Genomic DNA, 24,797 nt, shown 5'->3' with positions numbered 1-24,797 from the left:
ACGGGCAAAGAAACGGATATAGCCTCCCCAAATTAACCACAGAAATGTACTTTTATTTCTGGAACCATTTTAGAAAATCTCTTTTGTATGTTCCCCAAAGCCTTTCTAAAGACTTGTATTCAGAAAGAGAGACTGATCTATTTGCAGCTCATGCATTCTTTTGGTATAACTGCCTTTGGCATCCCTTGGCTTTATCTATGAAGCCTGTAATCTCATTACTTTGGAATTGCTCAGTTAACCTCTAAACGTTTGTGGGGAACCACCCCCAATCTTACTCTTCTTTCATCCCTTTTAAAACTGTTTCATCTACCTCATGCTGTCTGTCTTCATTCTTCCCAGCTAAATGTTTCACTGTAAGTATCACTATTGTGAATCTCCCCCATCCCATTAACTCACTCAAGTCAACGCTATTCTTTTTCTGAAGAAAGGTCTTGGACTGAACATGAACCATTATTCATTTCCATAAATACAGCCTGACCTGCTGAGTTCCTCTAGCATTTTGTGTGTGTATTTCCGGCATTTGCAGAATTTCTTGTGATTATTATTTTTCCCACTGTTCAATACACCACCAAGCAAATCTTTTCCACATTTCTAAGTTGTATTGCTAAATGGTTGATAATATGTTTGTATGATTCTGCCTTCACCAGATTTGGAAAATCAATTCAGTTGTGTTTTGTGTCACTGACTCTTATTGCAAGGGTTTCAACTTTGGTAACTGGCATATTTTGTAACATCTTATCAATGGTGTTTGGGAGAAGTTTTGCTTTACCAGTTTCATTTAAGTTCTAAAATTACAAACACATAATTATGAAAATAAGTCATGTGCCAAACTAAAACTCTTCTTGCGTCATTTGTTTAATTGCCAGCCAAGCAAACCATTCCAGAGCCCATTACTTTTAAGCTATAGTTTACGTTATGTTGTAACCCTATTACCATTAGGCAGATTTACACTATTGTTAATGATGATGTAAGCATATGCATTACCTTTTTAGAAAGAAATGAATAACATAATTAGTATTTTAGATGTTAAGAATCTATTCATATTCCAATGTGAAACAGAAAAGAACAAAAGTTGGTCCTTTATAGGTAAATAAACAAATATGCAATTATATAGTAATTATTTACATTAATGAGTTATTTATATGTTATATATAAAAGTGATGTTAATTGCTACATGTAGTTTTAAGCAAAGGTAAGTGGAATCCAAGTGGATGTGTTCAGTCATATTGGTCATTTCTGCACTATAAACACTAAGTTAACTACAAAATAGGACAACGATTCTCAACTAGATCCTTCTTAGATATTGAAACAAAGATCTGATTATTATCTGCAGCAATTAGTCATTAAAGTAAATTAACCAGTGATCAAAAATATATACCTTTTGAATTGAACTGGGATATCTGATTGCTTAAGTAAGTTATATAGATCGGAAAGAAGATGAATCATTCAGACTGATGCAACACTGAAGATGACCACTGAGACAATCATGTTTATGTATGCTTATTGAAAGACTTTGTCAGTTAACCCCACTCTAAACTTTCTTTCCCCACTGTCTTGTACCTTTTGTTTTAATATGAATGAATACATTATCATTGTGTGCTTCTCTGTCTCTTAAGCAACACATTCCAAGCACATTGACTTGCTAAGGATTAATTTTCTCTCCTCATCTTTGTGACAAATTATCAACTCCTCTGCAAGTAAAAAGGATTTCGCCCATTTTAGAAGATTTCATAATTTAAGATCTAAATCTCACTTTTACAAAGAAGAATCATAATAATAATACCATCTCCATTCTGTGGAAAGATATACATTTATTGATTCCCAATTCTATTCTGACCTGCCTTTACGAGGTGATAAATGATTATTCAAAATAATTATGCCCAGAATTAGATGTAATATGCTGAATAGAGCCTTGCTAGTGATTAGTAAAGTTTTACCTTAGTTTGTACAAAGTGATGTTCAACATACAACACAATAATTGGTTATTCAATACTGCATTTCATTCTCTGTAAAACTCCCAAAGTTTAATATCTCATCTCCTTTTATCAGCTTCTATTCCATTTTCTTTCATGACTCTTCTAAGTACTTTCTAAAAGTGCCTAAGCCATTTCCTTCAACTATTATCTGTGTATAGTGCCATTTTCTAATACTTAATTTGCATCAGCATTTACTCTAAAATGTATCATCACTGACATCGCAATGTAGCTGATGCTAAATCAGGATGAAATTATAAAAGACAATGGTGAAATAACCATAACATGAATATGAGTAACAAATTCACCAAAACCATTTGCCTCCAAGAATTTTGTAGGAAATGAGTGAGGATTTTTGCAGAAGTTCTAATGACAATCTTCCAAAGTTATCCAGATTCGGAAATGGTCTATAGATTAGAAAATTGAGCATATTATCTTCAGCTTGAGAAAAGTGAGAGAGGAGAAACCAGTAGGTTATAGACTGTAGCAGGAAATCTATGGGTGAAAAATTACCAGGATTTATGGTTTTGTGGAGATTGTCTGAATGCATGAAAATCTTAAGCTGATCTGAGGCAGGCAGCATAGTTTTCTAAAAGAATAGATCATGGCTGAAAACTTCGACTTTTCAAATTGTAACTAAATTGCTGGAAAGTTAGAATATGTGATTTACATATATGTAGACTTTTATGAAACGATTTGATAGTCCCTATTTATACAGGCAAATTGTGATTTTTGAAATTGGACTGTAAATGGACAGAGCAAAATAATTCCTAATGAGGCAAAAATTGGAAGTTATGTGTGGCTGTATAGAAACCTGGGTCCTTGTACATATTTATTTTAATGTCACAACAAATGTAGAAGATAAACAAACGACTAATGGAATGTTTGCCTTTTATCAAGAAGCCAGAAGTACAAGAACATGGAATAAAAAATAGAAAATGCTGGAAGTACTGATCAGGTCAAGCTACATATGTGGGAAGAGAAACAGGGATAATATTTCAGGTCAAAGACCCTTCTGTCAGCAGTACTTGCTTGAAACCGTGGGAAGATATTTTGGTCTTGGAGTGATGTGGTGAAATTTTACTAAAATGCCCTGTGAAAGCTCATGGTTAAATAATGAGCAATGCTAATACCAACCATATCTGCATTCCCTTAGAGTTAGAGGGTAAAGGACTGGAAAAAAATCAATTGAAAGATGGAGAAAAATGCGTCCTACCAGCTGGGATGCCTGGAAGCAGCTAAGTTAGGCCCAAGATTTTCAGGACTGAATTGCAGAAATACTTCTCAAAATAGAAGATGGTTAAAAGAGTGGAATTCTTCTCCACTAACCAGAAATAATGTTGTCAGTTGTGAATTTTAACCCTGAGGTTGATCATTTTCTTGTCAACTAAAAATTTCACATTGATTTATATGCCATAGATCAATAACATTCCAATTAAACCATAGAAGAAAATCAAAGACACAATGCTGATTTTCTTTCATGTTCATTGTTTTTATGGAAGCAGTGTATGAGCAAAGAAACTTCCTTTTCCCCCTTTGTATATATTAATAACAATCTTAATGTTAGACCTTGGACATGATAATAATCTCTGTACTTTTCAAACAGTTTTAATCTTAAAAACCTCTATTACATCACACTTTAATTTCCTCCTTTTATTTAGACTTCCCCAACTGTTATATTTTCAATCGGGTACATTCCTGTAAATATTTTTTTTTCACTTTCTGCAGTAGTTCGTTGATCAGCCATGATCTCAAAATGGCGGTGCAGGCTCGAAGGGCCGAATGGTCTACTTCTGCACCTATTGTCTATTGTTTTCAATGCACAAAGGCATATTTCACCTATATTTTAGCAGCAATATCCACTTGTCCTGCCAAAGTAAAAGAATTGCAGATATGAAGATCGTGTTTTCCTTTTGCTTTATTCTGTTTCCACGGCTCACGTCACCTTCTATTCTAAAGTTACCCGTTATTTCACGGTTAACAGCCTTTCGGTACTTTTCACGCATTTTCACGTTTCCTCCTTTCTAGTAGCGCGTCCCAATCTGGACAAAGCGACTCATCGAGTTTATGGTATTCCCCCTCCAGTCTCAGTCACCATTCGCTGCTTCTACCTTTCAGCTGGTGTTATATATCTGTTCCATTCCTGTCTCTTTAATTCCATGGGATTTAGTTTTGCTATGAATTTGCCGTTATTTTTAAATTTGTTGATTTACTTTTTTCCGTTTCCTTTCTATCTATTTGATGTAAATTCGTTAAATCGTTTTAATTAGTTGCTTGTCCAAAATCACGTTTGCTTCAACAGTCCGCTTTCTTTCAAGGTCATAGTTTTTTTTAAAAAAAACGTTAATACAAACGAGGATGTACTACACGAGGGAAATGAGTGCATGCGCCGGTTGGGTCGAGAATGCAAATTAATTGTTATAAAATTCAGCGGATCACTCGACTTTAAGTTTCCTGCGTGCCTTGAAGCTTTCAGTGCACGCCTCCTGCTCGAGGTTTTACTTCAATTAAGTATTTATCATTCTTTCAAGAACAATGGTTTTAAAGAAAAGAACTAATCTCCGAAATTAAAACGCTTCAGTCACTGTGTATTTTCCCCTCAGGTTTGGAGGAGCTGTATAACTGTGAGGATTTATGATTAGCACTCGCTGCCGAGAGATTAAAGTGGCTTCGATCCATCAACAGCTTCCCAATATCAGATGAACAAAAATTAAAATACTCACGGACACAATCATTCACGGCCCCATTGACTGGGCATTTCAAAGCAATTTCAAACTAACTGTGCATAATCCACTTAAACTGGGTCAAAACAGGGAAGTGAATTTATTTCGCCTCAGATGTTCTGTTCAGATAGTTTCCTCGCGATACCGGCAGACGATGCTGTTTCCTGGCAGCCTTCTGAAACTTCGGATTTCGGAAAACAAAACTTTCTCTGAACCAACTTTACTCCGAAATCTCGCGGAGTCAGCACCTTGTTCAATGTTCCGCTCACAATGTGACTCAATGGGTAGCGAGGGGTGTTTTTCCAAATTACATTGTTTAATTGATCCAGCAGCGGGTATTGCCATTACCATGTTCAGTTTGTGAACTTCACGCGAGCAAGGAATTTCGAATCATGCTATTCAGGTTGGCATGGTGCATTTATCAAGGTTTTTTTTTTCTCCCCCTGGGAATATTCATGGTGTTAGTTTTGAGGTAGTATTGGGACATTGCTCCGAAAATTTCATATGTTAATTACTCTTGGCGTTCTGCTGGATGTGCTCGGGATGTTGTTCAAGATACTGATCATGTCAAGATCCAGATATTATTGTCGGTATTACTCGGGATACCGTGAGGGATAATGCTGGAGATATTATTCGGAATGTTCTTCCACATGTGACTGGATATCAAATCCATCTTTTTAAACAATGTTCCTTAAAATACTTTCACGTTAAAGGTTCATGAGCTTGTTACTATATTTGAATTTGACTGCTACCTTGGACCACGGGGATGTGAAAGGGTTAATTGAGGCGGCGGGTGTTCCACGTGATTGGAGTTTTAGGTGGTTATGTCACAGATATCTGAACCCAACCCCACCCCACCCCCCTTGCCCCAAAAGGTCCCATTGTCTTATTTAGTAAACAACCCGCCCATTTCAAAAGGGAAAGACGGAAGAGCAAGGGGTAGAGCACAGAGTTTAATATGAAACATCAGTACAACGGCGGCGAACTGGTCATGGAGTCCCGGGTCTGTTTACCGTACCGCACCCCTTCCAGACAGTCTCACGCAGATTCGGAGCCCGGTGCTACGGCGTTTTATTCCCGTGATAAGCTCCACGGCGCGGCGGGTACCCGCAGCAGCTGCTGCAACTCTCGAACGTACGGAGTTCCGGGGACTCGTTGCGATTACTTGTACATTGATGGTCATCGGAGGTCGTCCGCGGGGAGCCCGCCTAAGTACTTGGAGAGTATCGAGGGAAATCGGTCCGGGTCGTTAAATGGCGAGGTGAACGCCAGCCCTGAGGGTAAGTTTTGCCTCCAAAAAAAAGTGTGCTCTCAGACCTTCTAGTAGGTGAATTATACTGATCAAAAGCGAAATTACACAGCCGATTCCGGATACACTGAAAATTGCGAGCCGTAGCTGTGATTAGTTAGACCAGTACCAGTTAATTCTGAAGTGGACGAACATTTAAAATTCGGATTCAAATTAGTTTATTGTCAGGCGCCAGGGTGCAATGAAATCCCTTGCTGGTTTGAAACTCTCAAATCAAAGAGTAAACACGGTAATAAGTACAATATTGTCGGATTCATTCAAGCCCGTGCATCAGTTATGGATAGAAGAAAATCGCTTTTGTGGGAGTATGCATGCGAGCGTTCATTTGTTTGCGAAGTGCGCGTTCAGTTCCATTGTGTTCCTGACTCGTTCATTCGCCCCAACACAAACTACGTGGAAGCGGATATTAAACGTACAATGTTCTTTCTTTATATTTGAGGTTGCAACCATTAGCTGAGAGCATTTAACTTCTGGGGTTGAGATAATAAGTTCCTGTTCCCGAGTGGAGGCGTTGTGGTGGATCGTCCGTGTCACTCGGGAATCGTCAATCGATAGCTCTCGTGTGTCAGATCTAAAGCTTTCCCCAACTCAATGCAGTTACAAATTTACAAGCATACTTAATTTTACAGAGTCGGGGTTCACTGTGTCCGTGTTATATTAGAATTGATGCTCTATGAATATAATCACGCCACACGACGTCCGATCAAAACGATCCATCCTTCAGCACAGCGGTCATTCGGACAACACGTCTGCCCTCGTCCACGGGTATCCGGATTCGTTTTTCTGCATTCCCCCGTAAAGGACGAGGATGCTGACATGTGTTCTGTAGAAAAAAAAAAACATTTTGATTTGGTTTCCAACCAGACTGAACGTTTTAGGTAAATATCTTACAAACATTGATTACTCTAAACTTGATTCTCATTTTGAAACCTTTCCTGGGGCGAGAGTGGTGTGATAACGTCGCAGCACCGAGTCACCGACCGACCCGAAGGAGCGCGGTGGTTACCTACTTTGAAACCTTGTGCGTAAAAATAATGCGCAGAGGAAAATGAATAACGTTAGAGAGGTAAAATTGTGTTCTTCTATAATTGCGGAACCACTATTTTGGTCGCATCTAATTCCTTACTAGTTGAAGATGACTACTCTTATCTTCTCCCCGGGAATAAGAAGGAGTTTTATTTGTTGCGATGTAGTCTTCAGAAAATAATCCCGGCCCTGTTAAATGATTATGACCAGAAAGGCACCTGGTAGATCCACATTTGAATTGCCACGTTTAGTGTCTTGGGTCACCCCAAATCTCTCGCCCTCCGGCTGTGGTTACCATGGAGAAAATTGCTTGGTTTGCAATAAGTATTACGAATTTCTTAAGGACTTGCTGGGCAACTTGCAATGCAACTTAAGGCAGAACGTATTCCGACTTGATCCTATTTTAGGGTTCATTGGATTGTCAAAGGTACAGCACGTGCTCCAATACGGAGCAGGAAAGGTAAAGGAAATTCTAGAAGGTTTAACAGTCGGGGTATGGAGAATTCAGGATTGCGCTGACGATATTAATTCTCGTGAGAGAAAATTGATTCCATTGGGTTTGTGTGAACTATTTCCAAGGGTATTTAAATTCATCCCAATTCCCTTATACTCTTCCTCGCCCACCATCTGCAAGATTTCCCCTTTCAGTAGTTATTCGAACTTTTCTAAAGGCTTCTGTTCAATCTGCAACTATCACCTTCTCAGGCAAAACATTGTATTTCCTAACCATTCCTCGTAGAAAACGTTTCACCTGTCACCTGTCATTTTTTTTATTGGGGAACCATTTTCTTATATACTAAAGGCAAACTTTGCATGATTTTCAACGTCCCAGCACATCCTACTTTTTTCTCGCTCCAAGCAGAACACCAAGTTCGACTGGCTCGCATAACTATTAATTCATCTTCTCTGGTGCCATTCTAGATTACTTTCCGATCTTCACAAAAGCCATGAGAGCCTTCCTAAATATGGTAACTAGAACTGGCCAAGATTCTGTAACAGGAACTGGCGTATTACTCTATACGGACTTGCCAAAATTTCCTATCTTGTGTACGCTGTGCTGCCAGTTATGCCAACTTCATCCATCAACTTCAAATACTTGTGGTTCCTAGGTTTGTAGCCTGTAACTATACCACGGAAAATGAATGTTGGCCCTCCTCACCCAAATGTATCACTGTGCAATCTCTGATGCTGAATATCAGATTAAAATTGTGATTTATTTATCACACGTACGTCGAAACATGCAGTGAAATATGTCGTTGGCGTTACCAACCAGGCACTCCCAAGGATGTGCTGGAGGCAGCACGCAAGTGTGGCGAACACATTTCGGCGCTAACTTAGCATGCCCACTATGTTCCACAGAACAACACAAGCTACAGCAACGGTAATAACATAAGACAACAGCTAAACAAACCCCTTTCCCATCCCTCCCACTCACACACCCAGAAAGGCCTCTAACTCCCAGACGGAACGCTTCCGGACCTCAAGTTCCGTTCTCTGGATCGCAGACATTAGGCCTCCAACTTCACCACGAATCAAAGATCACGGGTTTGACCTTCGGGCCTCCACTTCCGGACTCGCACGGATTCCCTATCCTCGGTAATCTGGGGGTGGGGAACCATCACAGGTCCTCGTGATTCCCATCCGTAACCGGGACTCGTTGCCCGTACGGACCTCCAACCCGGGACCGACCGGTCTCCGCCCAGAGAATCGCTGGTCTCGTCAGCACCTTCGACACGACCTCCGAGATCGCTGTCATTCGACCGCAGGGCGCTTCGACCTGGACTCGAATTCCTTCCCAGACTCTTCACTTACCAGCCCCGATCTCTAACTTCCCAAATTCTCTGCCGCTAAACCCTCCTCTGACTTCCAACTCTCACCACGTCGAAGGACATCATCCATCATGTGAGCCCATCTGTGTTGATGAAGACTGATTATGAAGTCTATATCCCTCATTGTTTGCTGCACTTAGAACTATTATTGGCAGGAGGAATGCAAGTCACAAATTTCAAAATTGTGTCCTGTATCCCATTGCAGTAATGTATTTCGGAGCTGGAGTAGTTAAGTTAACTCTATCCACCCCAAATGCAAAGAAAATTCAGCCATTCACAGAATTTGTCATCTATTTCTTGTTGAAATTATGTTGAACTTTCACCTCATGTATTAGTTTTGCTAACAATCCTAAAATGTAACACACACAGACTGCTGGAGGAACTCAGCAGGTCAGGCAGCATCTACGGAAGAGAGTAAACATCTAATGTGTGGGGCACAGATCCTTCCTCTGGACTGAGGAGGGGAAAGATGCCTGAATGTTAAGGAAGGAGGAGGGGAAGGTGGCAAGCTGGGAGGTGATAGATGAGGTCAGGGTGGTGGGAAAGGTCAAGGTCTGGAAAAAAAGCACCTGATAGGAGAGGAAAGTGGACAATAGGAGAAAGGGAAGGAGGAGGAGATCTAGGGAAGAAATAGGCTGGTGAGAAGAAGTGAAAAGGTCAGAGTGGGGAATAAAGGAGGGTGGGGGAGGAAATTTGTTCACTTGAAGGCGAAATTGATATTCATGCCATCAGGTTAGAGGGTAACCAAATGGAATACAGTATACCTTGTAACTCCTGCACCCTGAGGGGGCTTCATCGTGGCACAAGGATCGACACCTCTATCTAAAATGGGCCAGTTTTGGAAGTCCATTGAAACTGCAAATCATCATTAAAATATTAATCCAGTTACATAACACTGACAAAACTGCTTCAGTTCTGTGGATTAGTTATTCCTTTATGTTTTAATTTATGTTTTAAATTGTTCCTGTTTCATTTCAATCCTACTGTCACTTTCTAAAGCTGTTGTTATTATGCAATGTTGGTTTGCACCATATCAGAGATATTCATTGATTTTCCTCACAGGCAAGTGTCCTTACTTTAACCGTTATGATGAAGGGTTATTAACCTGAAAAGTCAGCTGTTTCTTCCCATCCCCACCCCTCATACCCCACCCTAGATGCTGACTGTCCTACTGAGCACCACTAGCATCCTCTGTTTTTTAAATCTTCTTATGCTAATTCTCTATTATTAGTCAATGCTTGTCCAAGTCACTGTTAGTTACCTTTGGGATTATTTCATTATCACCTTTAATAATAGACCAACTGTTCACCATTGTGAAATTATTATTTCACTACATTTTGAATAAGACTTAATCACTTTTAATTATTTAGTCCTCAGTTTCCACCCATGTATTTTTAAAAATTGAAAATTGCAATTCCCACCCATACCACCATCAACAAATATGTATCTGATGCAAAGTGGTGATTTAATTATTTTAAACACCATCAACATATCTACAGTTAGTTTGATTAAATGCAGAACATGAGTAGCCTTATTCTTCGGCAAAGTCCTCTTTCTCGGTAAACATCAGTGCAAAATACCATAGCTGTGGCTTCCCTCTTCATCGGTCTCCATTTTGATTTCCACTTCATCTTGGTGCTCCTCTATACAGTCTATATAACTCAACACAGATATAGCACCAATTAACTATCCTTTTTGCTGTTAATATACACTGGCAAGATCTTTGTCTTCCCTGCTATTGTTCTAAACCAATCTCTTTGACATTCTTAGTATCTTTCCTTTCAGTTAGTCCTGACAAAGGATCTCAGCCCGAAACGTCGACAGTGCTTCTCCCTATAGATGCTGCCTGGCCTGCTGTGTTCCACCAGCATTTTGTGTGTGTTCTTTGACATTCTTAATTCTTTCTTCCCTATGCATTTTGGATATTCCAACTAGTTTATACTTATTATTTTCAGGATTTCATCTACCAATATCCCTTCTTTATTGTACAGAAGGCATACTGATCCTGCTCACACCAAAAAATCATCCTATATCTACTGACAGCACAGTCATTTCCCACATTCAACATCAGACTGACTGTTGCTACCTTACAGGATGTTTCCTACAGTGAGGAAGTCTACAACCAGAGGGAACAGCCTCAGAATACAAGGAAAAAAACCCACAAAATGCTGGCAGAACGCAGCAGGCCAGACTGCATCTATGGAAGGAGGTAGTGACGACGTTTTGGGCCGAAACCCTTCATCAGGAGTGAAGTAACATGGGATGGTCGGCGGGGGGGGGGGGGGGGGGGATAAGAAGTGGGGGGAGGGATGAAGTAGAGAGCGGGGAAGTGATAGGCTGGAAGGAAATGGGCTGGGGGAAGGTGGAGAATTATGGGAAATAAAAGAGAAAGAAAGGTAGAGCTGGGGGGAGATTATAGTGAGGGGGGAAAAAGAGAGAGAAAGAGAACCAGACTAAAATTATAGATAGGGATGGGGTAAGGGGGGGCAGGGGGAATCACAGACCTCCATCGTCACTATGTCGCCCAAAATGTCGTCACTAACTCCTCCCATAGATGCTGTCTGGCCCGCTGAGTTCTACCAGCATTTTGTGTTCTTATTTATTTCCAGCTTCTGCAGATTCACTCGTGTTGCCTCAAAATACAAGGATGTCCTTTAGGGCAGAGATCAGAGGGTGCCAAAGGGTGGGAAATCTGTGCATTTCATTGGCATGATGGCTGTGGAGTCCAAATCATTGGGTATATTTAAAGTGGAGGTTGATTGATTCTTTTTCAGTAAGGATGTCAAAGGTTACGGGGAGAAGGCAAGAGAATGTGGTTGAGAGGGATAATTAATCAGCCATGATGGAATAGTGAGACAGAATTGATGGGCTGAATGGCCTAATTCTGCTCCTATGTCTTATGGTCTTTTTATAGTTATTTTTCTCTATAATTTCTTAATCAGTTGACTACTTAAGTTTCTTTCTATTTAGTCATACATTAAATACAGCCTGGCCTTACAGTGCCTCCATTTTAAAGCTTGTACAATTCTTTCTGACATTTTGTCTCACTTATGTTATATATGGAATTATTTATTATATAGAATTTCAGTGCACTGAAAGGAGACATTTCAGCCAATATGCTTCCTGCTTATGTTCCATGTGAACCTAGTTCAATAAAAGTCAATAAGAAGATAGATGAAGAATGGTTTTAAGATGTTTCTTACCAAACAAGGCAATTGATATTTTGAAGCTCATACCTTTTCTTCCAACAGCTTTGCTTACTTTCTATCAATTGCAGAGATGTTTGGTACAACGGAGTTCACAGCTCAGAAATTTCATCCAATTTGCTTTGTGTTTATGTTCCAAAAGTACCTACTCCTGCCAAATTCACAACCCACCCTATGTTCTGCTGATCCCTCATTTATTTACCATTTCCTCCTCAATATAACCATGCTGTTCTCCTTTGCCCCGCCAGCAGTAACAAGTTCCTTTATGATGCTGCTGCCTCACGTTTACAGGGACCTGGCTTCAGTCCTAATCACCGGTGCTGTATCTGTGTGAAGTTAACACATTTTTGCTGTGAGCATATGGGTTTCCTCCAGCTGCTCCAGCTTCCTCCCACGTCTCAAAGACGTGTGGGTAGGTAATTTAATTGTAAATTGCCCCTAGTGTATAGGCAAGTGATGGAATCTGGGGGAGGGGGTGGCACAGGGAGTCAGTGGGAATGTAGATAGAATATATGAGATTACGATAGGATTGGTGTGAATTACTGTTACTATACCGTATTTCTATATGACTCATTGTGCATGTAAATAACTTTCCCCTGAATATGTCAGTTGCTCTCTTATATTAAGCCCTCCTAATTTTATCTTCCCACATGCAATTTTCTTCTACATTAGAACAATGAGGCCCTTATATGATTTAGGATCTGTCAGGGTGTTCACTTCCCAAAAGTTTAAAAAATTAAAATGTTACCTTTCACTTCAAAGAAGACTGAATTTTAAAACTTAACCTTTAACTTATGATAACAACAGAATATGGAGAAGCAGATTAGATAAGTCAACCTGTCAAGTCTGCTACCCCATCAAAAACATTGTGGGTGATCTATTGTCTCAACACCATTTTCCTGTATTAAATCTACAACCCTTCATCAATATCTGAAAATCAGTTGATGCCCGCACATTTTTAGAAAGTATTCCCAGAAGGAATATGATGGGCCAGAACATGCTACTGTCTGGTCAGTGATTCTTTCCTCTACACAGGCTAATTTCAAAATGGTGCCTATTCCTGTGGAACCTAAAGGCAATTTGACCTCTCACTTCCCTATTTCATTCAGCTTTTTACACTCAGCCCTCAGCTTTACATTCAAACAAGCAGTGTGTGTGTTTGTGTGTGTGTTTAGAAATCTGCAACTGCCAATTCAAATAAAATGAACACTTCCTCGAAATATTGTAAAGGTGATACAGCCAGAAGTAGGCTGTGTAACCCAAATGGTCAATGGCAGGGTTTACATCCCACATGGACTTCCTCCAACAGCCTTTCTAAAACCCTGGTAACATATCCTTCTCTCTTAAGTATGTATCCATCTTACTGATGACTACTCATTCACACTGTTCACCTTGCTGGTTACTTTTGTGGAAATGAGTTACAGATTGTAACTATTCTCTGAGTAAAATTTACATTCAACAGGGAAATCTGAAGAAACCAATGAATGGTAAGATAGTGGACTCACCAGTATAGGAAGTGCTGGAGGCAAATTGCATTGATGTCTTGAAGGTAAGACAAGCACATCTTGCAGGAGGAATGGGAGAGTTACCATTATTTATTTAGATGTGGAAAGGTAGATCAGACTGAATGCCTCCTGTCTTCTCCTTATGTCCCAATGTATAATCTTTGTTTCCAACTACTCCCCTCCCAGAGGGTAATTGGGGATAGGGGGAGTGAATTCTTGAATGTGGTCCTTAATTATTTGCTTGCGAACATCTGGCAAAGTAATTATAGGAAGATGGTGCGATGTACAATGTCATAAATCCTTTCAGAAAAGCATTGTAAAATAGTTCTGTTTGCCTGCAAATGCATTTATCGCGTACTTTCTTCCAGTTGTCAATCCTCCAAGAAGCTAGGAGCAACGTCTTGAACTGTGAAAGGGTTATTATTGTTGGATCTGTTGTGCAGTCGGTATTGTCGTTGCCTTGGGTTCATTTGCAGAGCTAGAATTTGTTTATTATAAATCACATGTGCGAAGATAAGTGGAAAGTTTTTGATTGCCTGACATCTAGACAGATCACTCCATGCACACATCCAGTACATGGAGGTATTAAAAAGGAAAGCAGAGTGTAGACTATAGCGCTACAGTTACAGAAAATGCAGTGTTGTCGACAAGAGCAAGAACCACACTAAGGTCCATGAGAAGATCAAGAGTTCATCTTTTTCTGATAAGTCAGATTACAGCGGGATGCAAGCTCTCCTTGAGCCTGATGGTATTAGTAAAAGGATGTTGCAGAAATTGCGCAAATTTACTCTCAGCCCTTCAGCCTTATACTGAAGATTTGCCTGAATAGAATGGCTGTGCTTGATTGAAACGGTAAGGACAGGTAAATACTTTGCACCCCACCCTCCCTTTTATTCTTTTTTACCACTGTTGCTGAAACTCCATACACTGTTGCGCACACAAAATGTTGGAGAAACTCAGTAGGCCGGGCAGCATCTGTGGGGAAAAAAGTACAGTCGACGTTTCGGGCCGGTCTTTGAGCTCCTCCAGCATTTTGTGTCTGTTGCTCGGATTTCTCTTCTGCGTTCTGTTCTTGCTGTTGACTTTCCAAATTCCATTTGCTGCCGGCATTGTCCTCGATCCCTCTTTTAGTCGAGCGAGGGAATTAATACTATGCAATTGTACGTCTCAGTGATTGATTTGATCGCGGGCATATTCCACAAAATGAATCACGAAAAATAAGAAAATTGAAACTTTTATCAAAATATATATGCTACGAAATCATACAGTAACTTATGTCGGTGGAAGCCGGAAACGTGGACACTTTGGATTATGAGTCCGGTGAAGTTTCCCTAACACCACACAGAGTCTGTCTCTGAAGTCATCGTACACAATGTGCCTTGGAGAATTCTTATTAATTTACAGCTTCGGTGCGCATAGAAATGCATATAAAACGCATTAGTAAAATTAATTTAACCCTGAATTTTAAAAATCATTTTTAATGGCGAGAACCGCTTCACTGAGCTCGGAGAAATTTAACCTGCCGTGGATTCCTGAATCCCGGCCTGTGGGGTTAGTCCCAATCCTGCTTTACCGAACGCCGAGCACCGGAGGCTTAAGTCTCAGCCCCACAGGCTCCAGAGCTTCAGTCTCAGACTTGAGTCCCGGGGCCCCAGTGGTTTAGAAGAAACGATGTATATCTAGTAATCAGAACATTTTCGTGCGTTCCAAGGCGCCGATTGTAATCACTACTAATAATTTAATGCAACGCTCACATCTGTTATCTTAATTAATTTTAACCAATGAATCTACTTATCGAATTCCTTTCTGTCGGGGATGGTACTGACTATGATTATTATTTCGTTGGTAATGATTGCCCAGTTTGAAGTAACATGAATATGTTTTAGCAAATCTGTATAGCTGATATTGAAGTGACTTGGATAAACCCTGCAATAAAGTTGTATTCCAACCAAAGCTCGCGATCCTCCGCTGAAGAAGCGAGTCAGGGGCATTTCGAGCAGATTATTCACAGTGAAACGTGCAGGCAAGTTCGGAGGGAACTTGCTTTAAGAATGGGCGATTCTGGGGGAAAAAAAATCTTTTGACGGCGAAGCCAATTGGAATGTTTCTGTCAAAAGCGATCAGCTTGCTAAATTAATGCGTTCTCCAAAAATATAATGTAAATTAATATCTGAATAAAGTAACTTCACCTGAATTTCTCCGCACTGTTTGTTTAGACAACTCGGCTTGTTCTTTTTTCCGGTCTGTTTTCTACCTCAGCTCTTTGTTTCCCCTTCTCACGGCAGAACTGCTAGTAACCCCAATGAGACGTGGTTTAAATTAGATCGAATTTTATCGGCAATAAATAAAGATTAAAATGCAAGTTTCCGCTCTGGACAAATCCCTGCTTAGTTCTTCAGTGGCAAGGGGTGGGGTGGGGTGGGGTGGGGTGTGTGTGTGTGTGTGTGTGTGTGTGTGTGTGTGTGTGTGTGTGTGTGTGTGTGTGTGTGTGTGTGTGTGTGTGTGTGTGTGTGTGTGTGTGTGTGTGTGGTGTTGGCTGGGTGGGTGAAAGATCTACACAGTGGAAACTTGGATAGATTCATTACAACTCCGGGACAGAGAGAAAGCCAACAAAACACGCGGTCGCCAGCAAATCTCGCGTTATATAAAATACTTCAAAAATGCATTTCGTGTGTGACGGGATATAATCAGAACTGGTTCTCATTCTATTTGGATATCTGTGCTATAAAAGTCTGGAAAGGTACATTGAATAATTCTGTGGTAAAATGACATACTGTATCCGCTAACGTGGCCCCTTTAAAAAGGTAAACTGTTATCAATCATCCTAAATAAGTCTGACTCACTGAACCGGCATGCGTTAGGCAGCAACTAGTGCGTAAAATCTTCAGGAATTCCTGACGTTTTAATATTACCCCAATGTGCCAGATTTACAATGAATGCATATGAGGTTCACTCTGAGAGGGGTGTCTAAGTACCTTGGGTAGAAATGCCATTTCACTGATCTATCTTCATGTCCTGCCACAGGCAGGGTGGAATGGATCCGGGTGCTTCGATTCCGCTACAGTGAAGGCTAAATGAAATTCGTTTGTGCCCTGATCTGTGTAGTTTCAGTTTTCTTGACCTGGCAGTTCAAAACATAACGGGGCTCCGAACTGATGGACAAATGTGTCTTGCATCCGATTTAGTGGTGCTAATTTTGGATGGCAATTTCTGTTGTAAATCGGATTATCGCTTTGCGAATATCGCGAATTCCCCCTTTACACGATTTTACCATTTAGTATTCAACCTCGATGTAGTTAATTGATGCTATCAAACTTTACCATTACATCCCTTTATGAAACCTCTAAAATATTCTTAAAGGCTTTGATTTACTTTTACGGATGTAAAGATGGATTTTACAATGAAGAGAGAATGGGTCGGTGGAGTTTGTTTAGAATGCTGAAGGTTGAAAGGGAGCTTGAGTGAAGCGTACAATATCGTACAGATAGTGAGAAACATTCCCCCTTAGCGAAAGTGCAATAGAGGACATAAGTTTAATGTAAGGAGTAATAGATTTCTAAGTTATTTAATCACCGTTAATAGAGACTGATAGAGGCATGGATTTTCACAACTTTTAATTATTTGTATTGCTACGGAGTCGGACAGTCCAGACAGGATGATGGAATAAGGGGCTGGTTTAGATAGGTATTTCATTGCTAGCACAGATAAAGTGAGCCCAGCAACCTGTCTCCTTGCTGTGTGATTCCGTGACTTTATGATTAAAAATAAGAATCTGAATCGAGATGTTTTGTGGCAGTAGTACATGCAATGACACAAAAATTAGTAAGTCACAATAAAAAAAAAACTAGTGCAAAAGAGGAATGGAGAATGGGTTCATGAACCATTCAGAAATCTGATGACCAAGGAGAAGAAGCTGTTCCTAAACCGTTGAATTGCGGGTGTTCAGACTCTCTCCGTGGTTTATTAAGAACAAGTTGAATGAAGAGTTAAGGAAGGTGGCCATTTGAAGAAAAGTTGTATTTTCTACCCCGAAGGGAAAGCATCATGTTTGAGGATAGCACCGTAAAGAAGGAGGACATTGAGGCCGTGTTAGTTGTTCAAAGTTACTGTCCAATTCACTGTATTTTCTGCGCTTTCCCAACAGCGCCTCAGACTCTTCCCACTTGTCAGTATTAGCACAGCTACATTTCGCTGCTACCATCTTTCACACAGTGTGTCCCAGCTAATGTTTTTGTGCGTGTGTTTTGTAAGGAAAACTTTCCAAATTATTTTAGTAACTGCACTAAATTTTTATCACTGGTATCTATCGTATAAATGTCTTCTTCATAACCTTGACATCCACCTTCCCAGCATGAGACACGCCATTTTCTATGTTCAAAGTAAGTTAATCAACAAAGTAGATATGCCACTCTGAGATTCGTTTTCTTGCAGGCATTCACAGGAGAAAAAAATAAATACAATGGGAATCAATTTAAAAAAAACTACACACAAAGAATGGCAAACAGCCAATGTGCAAAGTAAGACAAACTCGGCAAATAGAAAAAACACTAATAAATACATTTATTAATAATAAGTAAATAGTACTTAAAACATGAGTTCTTGATGCCTTAAAAGTGAGTCCACAGGTAGTGGGCTCAGGTCAGTATTGAGATCAGTTAAGTTATCCACGCTGGTTCAGGAGCCTGATGGTTGAAGAGTAACCACTGTTCCTGAACCTGGTGCTGTGGGACCTAAGGTTCCTGAGATTAGCTGAGGCATAATACTTGCAAGTTCCAGAATGAAATAGAATCAGAGGAGGTGGACGGAATAAAGGGAGAGGGGTAATTGGGGAAAGAACAAGTGTCTGTTAAGAGAGACAGAAATAAAGGACTGCGTATGGATACAAGACAGAAAGGCCAAAGGAACGGAAGCAAGAATGGGCCGTAGAAACTGGATAAAGGGGCGAATTAACACACTAAACAGAACGACCCAAAGAGAGGAACGTGAAACAAAATGTGGAGAGACATAAATAGGAAGTGGGGGGAGAAGGAAGGGAGAATGGAAAAGAGAATGAAGTCAAAGAAAGCCTTTGGTTAGTGCCATTAACAAAACTCTAAATGTGGATTTTCAATAAGTGAGTCAAAGTCACAGGTTTTAATCTCATTCCTGAGTTATAAGGAGCTTAACTCAAGTGAATCCACATGATTCACCGTGGTTCAACTGGTTAAATCCCTTTTGCTTTTGATGAAGTTCATGCAATGAATTAATAATAAGTTTAAGATAGCGGAGAGGAACATGTTTAAGGACAGGAAAGTAACAGATCAGAGTTTAACCCAGAGCCACAGAAATTATTTGTGCACATTCAAAAAACTTGTTATAATAGTTACATGCGTTAATGATATCATAGACTATGTGAACATATCCAAGAAGATTCATCTCATGATCATATGACCATAAGATTCTAATGCATGGGAGCAGAATTAGGCTGTTTGACCCATCGAATCTGCTCCGCCATTTCATCATGGCTATTCCAATCATCCTCTCGGCCCCAATCTCCTCCCTCCATGACCTGACCAATCAAGAATCTACCAACCTCTGCCTTAAATATACATAAAGACTTGGGCTCCACAGCTAGCTGTGGCAAAGAATTCCACAGATTCGCCACTCTGGCTAAAGAAATTCATCCTCATCTCCGTTCTAAGAGGACGCCCCTCTACTTTGAGGTTGTGTCTTCAAGGTCTTAGACTCTCCCACCATAGGAAACACCCTCCGTCACATCCATCCTATCAAGGCTTCTCGCCATTCGATGACAGTTATCATCAAACATTTGGCAATGATTATCATTTCAGTAAATATGAGGGGCTAATAAAATTTATATTGAATTCTACTGAATAGTTTTACAGAATAACGATCTGATTATTGCAACAATCCTCACAATCGTTCAGTTTTTGTTACAGCTCGGAAACGAACTTCCTAGTTTTAATGAACGCACTTGCTGGTTAAAGTGTGAAAATGGGAATGCTGTTAAAGATTTTTACCCAAATCTTTTAGATGTATCCGCGCAACAGCACGATCATTTTAATATCGAATTCCCTGCAGAATATTCAATATAAATTTCCAACCTAAAAATTTCATGTACATTGCAAGAGGTTTCTATGCAATCGTGTCTGAACTGTCCGGTTTGCTGATGTGTGATTCTGGGCACCGCTGTTGCCATTAATAACGTATTTCATCCTTAGTGCAGTTGTGCCTCCCTTGTTATTTCAGCTATCTCCATTCTGCTTAAGTCTTGGCTAAAGGCTTTTAAATAGCACTTGAAATTTCAACCGATTGGTGAGCGCGCCCCGTGAATGTATCGGTCAGGTTTCTTACCTGTGAAATTACGTACTTGTGATAGAGGAATTGCAGTGAACGTTCCCTCGGATACCGGGTGAGTGCTGGGCAGGGGTTGTCTTATGAAAGAACATTAGGCAATTAGGCCTGTTCTCTCAAGAGCATAGCAAAAGGGGAGAAATTTTATTCTTATAGGGCTTGACCGGACTGGCGTTTCCTCGACTGATTTTCGTAAGACTAAGGGTCATAATGTCGACAAAAGACATTTCTTCACCTAACGGTGGTAAATCTTTGGAATTCTCTCCCAGGAGGCCTAGGGAGACTGGGCCACTAATTATATTTAAGGCATGGATCGATAGATTTTAGATACACTGGGAATCGAAGTGAGGGGGTTTAATAAAGGTACCGCTTTATAATGATCTCAAGGCGGCAGGCTGCTAAGTTGTCTGCCTCTGCTTGCGTTCATGAAAACAGTTATCTGTGCAAGAACCAGAACCTACAAACTATTGGTAAGCAGGAAGAAATTCAGTACTTCCCCGCGCCGTCCAGTCTCACCAATAAACTGAAAGATAAGACAATTAAATTTATTTGAATTGTAAAATATTAGCGCAATACTGGAGCAGGTTGAAATTTAGAGAGCAGTGCGGCAATGGGCTGCCTATTATACGCTTCATATTTCGAGATCTGTTCGTTTAAATGTTAGATTAGCCCGGCTCGTGTGTGAAATTAAATCGCTGTTTCTTTAGGTCACCCAGTGCCAAACCTGAAATTTCTGCTCTAACTTTAACCCCGTGATAAAGGCAGTTTAATGAAACAATATTTCACAATGGTAGCTCATCTTCAGACTATATAAACAACAGTATGAGAACACGAACTTTCCTCACAATAACACGTGAATGAAGCTCTGCATATTTGCATCTAGTACAGTACATAAAGGCACCGCATTATATTTTTCTCTATGAACCGTGTCGTCAAGAAACTTTACTTTTTGAGACGCAGTATAGAATTGGATGAGTATGGTAGTTAAGTACTGCAGGTTTGCATTTAATTGTCCGCAATGTTTATTTTTGATTCACTTTTGCACAATTCGTAAGTTACATAATTTTAACTGGTGTGTGTGTGTGTGTGTGTGTGTGTGTGTGTGTGTGTGTGTGTGTGTGTGTGTGTGTGTGTGTGTGTGTGTGTGTGTGTGTGTGTGTGTGTGTGTGTGTGTGTGTGTGTGTGTGTGTGTGTGTGTGTGTGTGTGTGTGCACGCGCATACGTTAGACATTGAGAGTTCAAATTCTGTTTGAAAACTATACGGAATATTTTATCACAAATAAGAGAAAATTTGCAGACGCTGGAAACCAAAGCAACACACACAAAATGCTGGAGGAACTCAGCAGGCCAGGCAGCATCGATGGAAAAGAGTACAGTCGACCTTTCGGGGCGAGACCCTCCAGCAGGACTGGATAAAAAAGATGAGGAGTCAGAGTAAACGGGTGGGGGGAGGGGAAGGAGAAGCACACGGTGATAGGTGAAACCGGGGAGGGATGAAGGAAAGGTTTGAGAAGTTGATTGGTGAAAGAGATACCGGGCTGGAGAAGAGGGAATCTAGGAGAGGACAGAAGGACATGGAGAAAGAAAAAAAAGGGGAGAGGCACTGGAGGAGGGCGATGGGCAGGCAAGGAGATAAGGTGAGAGAAGGGAAAAGGGAATAGAGGGTGGGGGGGGGCATTACCGGAAGTTTGATAAATCGATGTTCAAGCCATTAGGTTTAACTTCCGGTAATATCCCGACCTTCTCTATATCCCATCCCCATTTCCCTCTCTCACCTTATCTCCTTGCCCGCCCACTTCCTACCTCCAGTGCTCTTCCCCCCATTTTTCTTTCTTCCATGGCCTTCTGTCCTGTCTTATAAGATTCTCCCCTTCTCCAGCCCTGTATCTCTTTCAGCAACTTCTCAGTTTTTTACTTCACCCCGCCCCCGTCCTTTTATTCTGACTCATCTTTTTTCTCTGCAGTCCTGCTGAAGGGTCTCGGCCCGAACCGTCGACTGTACTCTTTTTCCATAGATGCTGCCGGAATATTTTATTCTCGTAAGGGAATGGAGACAGTTTGTAGAAGTGGAGTGGGTGGGACTTTTTGTGTTCGGGTATCAGGAATGCAAAACAAATTCGCATGTACGTTTTTTTTTATGATCTTGAAACTTTTCTTCACTTTCCAGCTCTGCGAAGTAATTTCTCTGTAAGTCCTACAAAATGCTGGATGAGCCATGGAAAGGGATAAACGGTGGCCGTCCTGATGAAGAGTCTCGGCCCGTAACATTGACTCTTTATCCCTTTACTTGACCTGTTAAATTCCTCCGGCAGATTGTATGTGTTACTCTGGATTCCCGGCATCTGCGGAATCTGTGGTGCTCATTATAAACCTTCGTCTCTCATAATCCTGAACTTCCTTCCCAAGTACTACCGCTCAACTCCATCGGTATGTATTACCTCTCTCTTTAGGTACAGTACCCTACCCCTTCTCCGCCCTTCTCCCATCCGCCGATCCATAGCTTTCAGTTGCAACACGCACTGCTCCTCATTTTCTCCACGAAGAGCCTACCTATTCTCCTGTTTGTATAAGAACGGGCTGAGAACACAGTTCACATTAAATCGGTCAGTTGATGTAGATATGGGAGCTGTATCTGCAGATGCCGGGAATCCAAAGCGACACACACAAAATGCTGGAGGAACTCAGCAGGCCAGGCAGCATCTATGGAGAAGACCCTAATGAAGGGTCTCGGCCCGAAACGTCGACTGTTCACTGTTTTCCAAAGATGCCTGGCTTGCTGAGTTCCTCCAGCATTTTGCTTTGGAAGACCTCTAAGTCGGAATTCCAGGCGTATATTTTTCTCTCTAGATTTCTGGAATAACATCACACAGGAGGTGAATTATTTCAAATTCGTGTACGGAAATTTTTATAAACTACTTGCAGTGAGACATCGATTCATTAGAAAATGTTGGCTTGCGTTTCCAGCTGCGAGTTCAGAGTGGAATGACATCCCTCTCATCAACACCTCAAAGACATTTCCTCTCCAGTCCCTATGGCAAAGCACTGTTATTTCACGATTTGTAATCTTTTCAACACAAGAGACTCTACAGATGCTGAAAATCCAGAGCAACTCGCACTGAATGCAGGAGGAATTCGGCAGGTCAGGCAGCATCAACAGAAATGAATTAACAGTCAGGATTCGAGCCGAGCCCCTTTATCATCTCTGGAAAGGAAGGGGGAAGATGCTAAAATAAGGTGGTGGTGGTGGGCGGGGGGGGGGGGGGGTGGGGAGAGTACAAGTTAGAAGGTGATATGGGAAGCTAGGAAGTGGGGGAGGGAATGACGTAAGAGCTGGAAAGTGATAAGTGAAAAAGGTAAAAGGCTGGAGAAGAAGGAATCTGATATGAGGGGAAAGTGGACCATGGAAGAAAGGGAGAAGGGCACCAGCTGGAAGTGATAGGCAGGTGAGGAGAAGAGGTAAGGGGGTAAGAATGGGGAACTGAAGAGGGAAGGGGAGTGGGATATAAGGGACCTTGTATTCTGTCTAGGTAGCCTCCAAGCTGATGGCATGAACCTAGCCTCTTCTAGCACGACGAGGCCACTCTCAGGTTGGAGGAACAACACCTTATATTCCTTGGAGTTGATAGCAAACCTAAAGGCATGCACATCGATTTCACCAACCTGATAATTCCACCCCCCCCCCCCTCACTCTGCTCCCTTGCCTCTTCTCCTCACCTGCCTGTCACCTCCCCTTGGTGCCTTTTCTTCCATGGTTCACCTTCTCTCCTATCAGATTCCTTCTTCTCCAACACTTTACCTTTTCCACCTACACCTGTCAGCTTCTTACTCCCCCACCCTCCCCCTCTCCACATCCACCAGGCTTCATCTATCACCTTCTAGCTTGTGGTCTTTCCCCTCCTCCCTCCCCACCTTCTTATTCACCAAACCCCCCCCCCCGCCTTCCTGTCCCAATGAAGGGACTCAGCCCAAAACATCAAGTGTCTATTCATTTCCATAGATGTTGCCTGACCTGCTGTGTTACTCCAGCATTTTCTGTGTGCTGATTTGTATTTTTTCAATGATCCCAATTCTGAATCAATGCAATATGCAATAGTTGAAACTGGTTGGTTTTTCGGGCTGATTTTTTTCAGTTATTTAGTGATAAGTTATTTTGTTCATTTTCACCTCCTTGAAACTCTCTGGGTTGGAAAGCCAACACTGACATCAAATCAGTGAATGATTCTCAATTCATTGCATCATTAAATAAATTGGGTACTTTTTCCACATCCTGTTGCTCATTCTATCCAAAATGACCATCTTCTCTCCCATTCTCCTTCTAATGATCAAAACCCACTCCAGCTTTATTTAAAAAAACAGCCGTTCTTATTCCATGATAATTACTGTATCCCTCTCCATGTGCAACTTCTCTCCAAGCCTCCTCATGATCTTTGACTCCATCCCAGTATTCCCCATTCACTCTCCATTTCCGCTTTCATTTCCTTCCCCCATCACTGACCAGACATTTTCTCTTTCTCATCCAACCTGCAATTCCTCCCCCATTCTTCCTCCTCAAAAAGGGGAGTGATGTTCAGGTTGTGAAGGAAACAATAAAATCAAAGCTTTAGTTTTAATGAGAATGAAACAGGGCATCAATTATAGATGTAAAGGTGAATTTAAATCACTAGAACATATGATATACTGTAGAAGCAGAATTAGACTGCTCGGCCCATCAGTTCTGCTTTGCCCTTTCAATGTGGCTGATTTATTAATGCTCTCAACCTCCCTTCAGCCTTCTCCCCATAAACTTTGATGCCCTGACTAATCAAAAACTTATCAATTTGCATTTTAAATACAGTATATGCAATTACTTTGCATCCACAGCCATCCGTGGCAATG

General features: G+C 41.0%; 1 protein-coding gene across 1 annotated transcript in view; it reads left to right on the top strand.

Annotated features, from left to right (window-relative positions):
• The first annotated feature begins 5,628 nt into the window (after positions 1 to 5,628).
• alx3 (ALX homeobox 3) overlaps positions 5,629 to 24,797 on the top strand; it is a 47,376-nt gene continuing 28,207 nt past the window's right edge. The window contains exon 1 of the mRNA XM_073030511.1: positions 5,629 to 5,976. Coding sequence (XP_072886612.1) covers positions 5,655 to 5,976 — 322 coding nt within the window. The 5' untranslated portion in view covers positions 5,629 to 5,654. The remainder of the gene's footprint in view (positions 5,977 to 24,797) is intronic.

The sequence above is a fragment of the Hemitrygon akajei genome, chromosome 27 (assembly GCF_048418815.1).
Source record: "Hemitrygon akajei chromosome 27, sHemAka1.3, whole genome shotgun sequence".
Taxonomy (NCBI): Eukaryota; Metazoa; Chordata; class Chondrichthyes; order Myliobatiformes; family Dasyatidae; genus Hemitrygon; species Hemitrygon akajei.
Note: the sequence above shows the minus strand (reverse complement) of the source record. Positions and strands in the feature narration are given on the sequence as shown.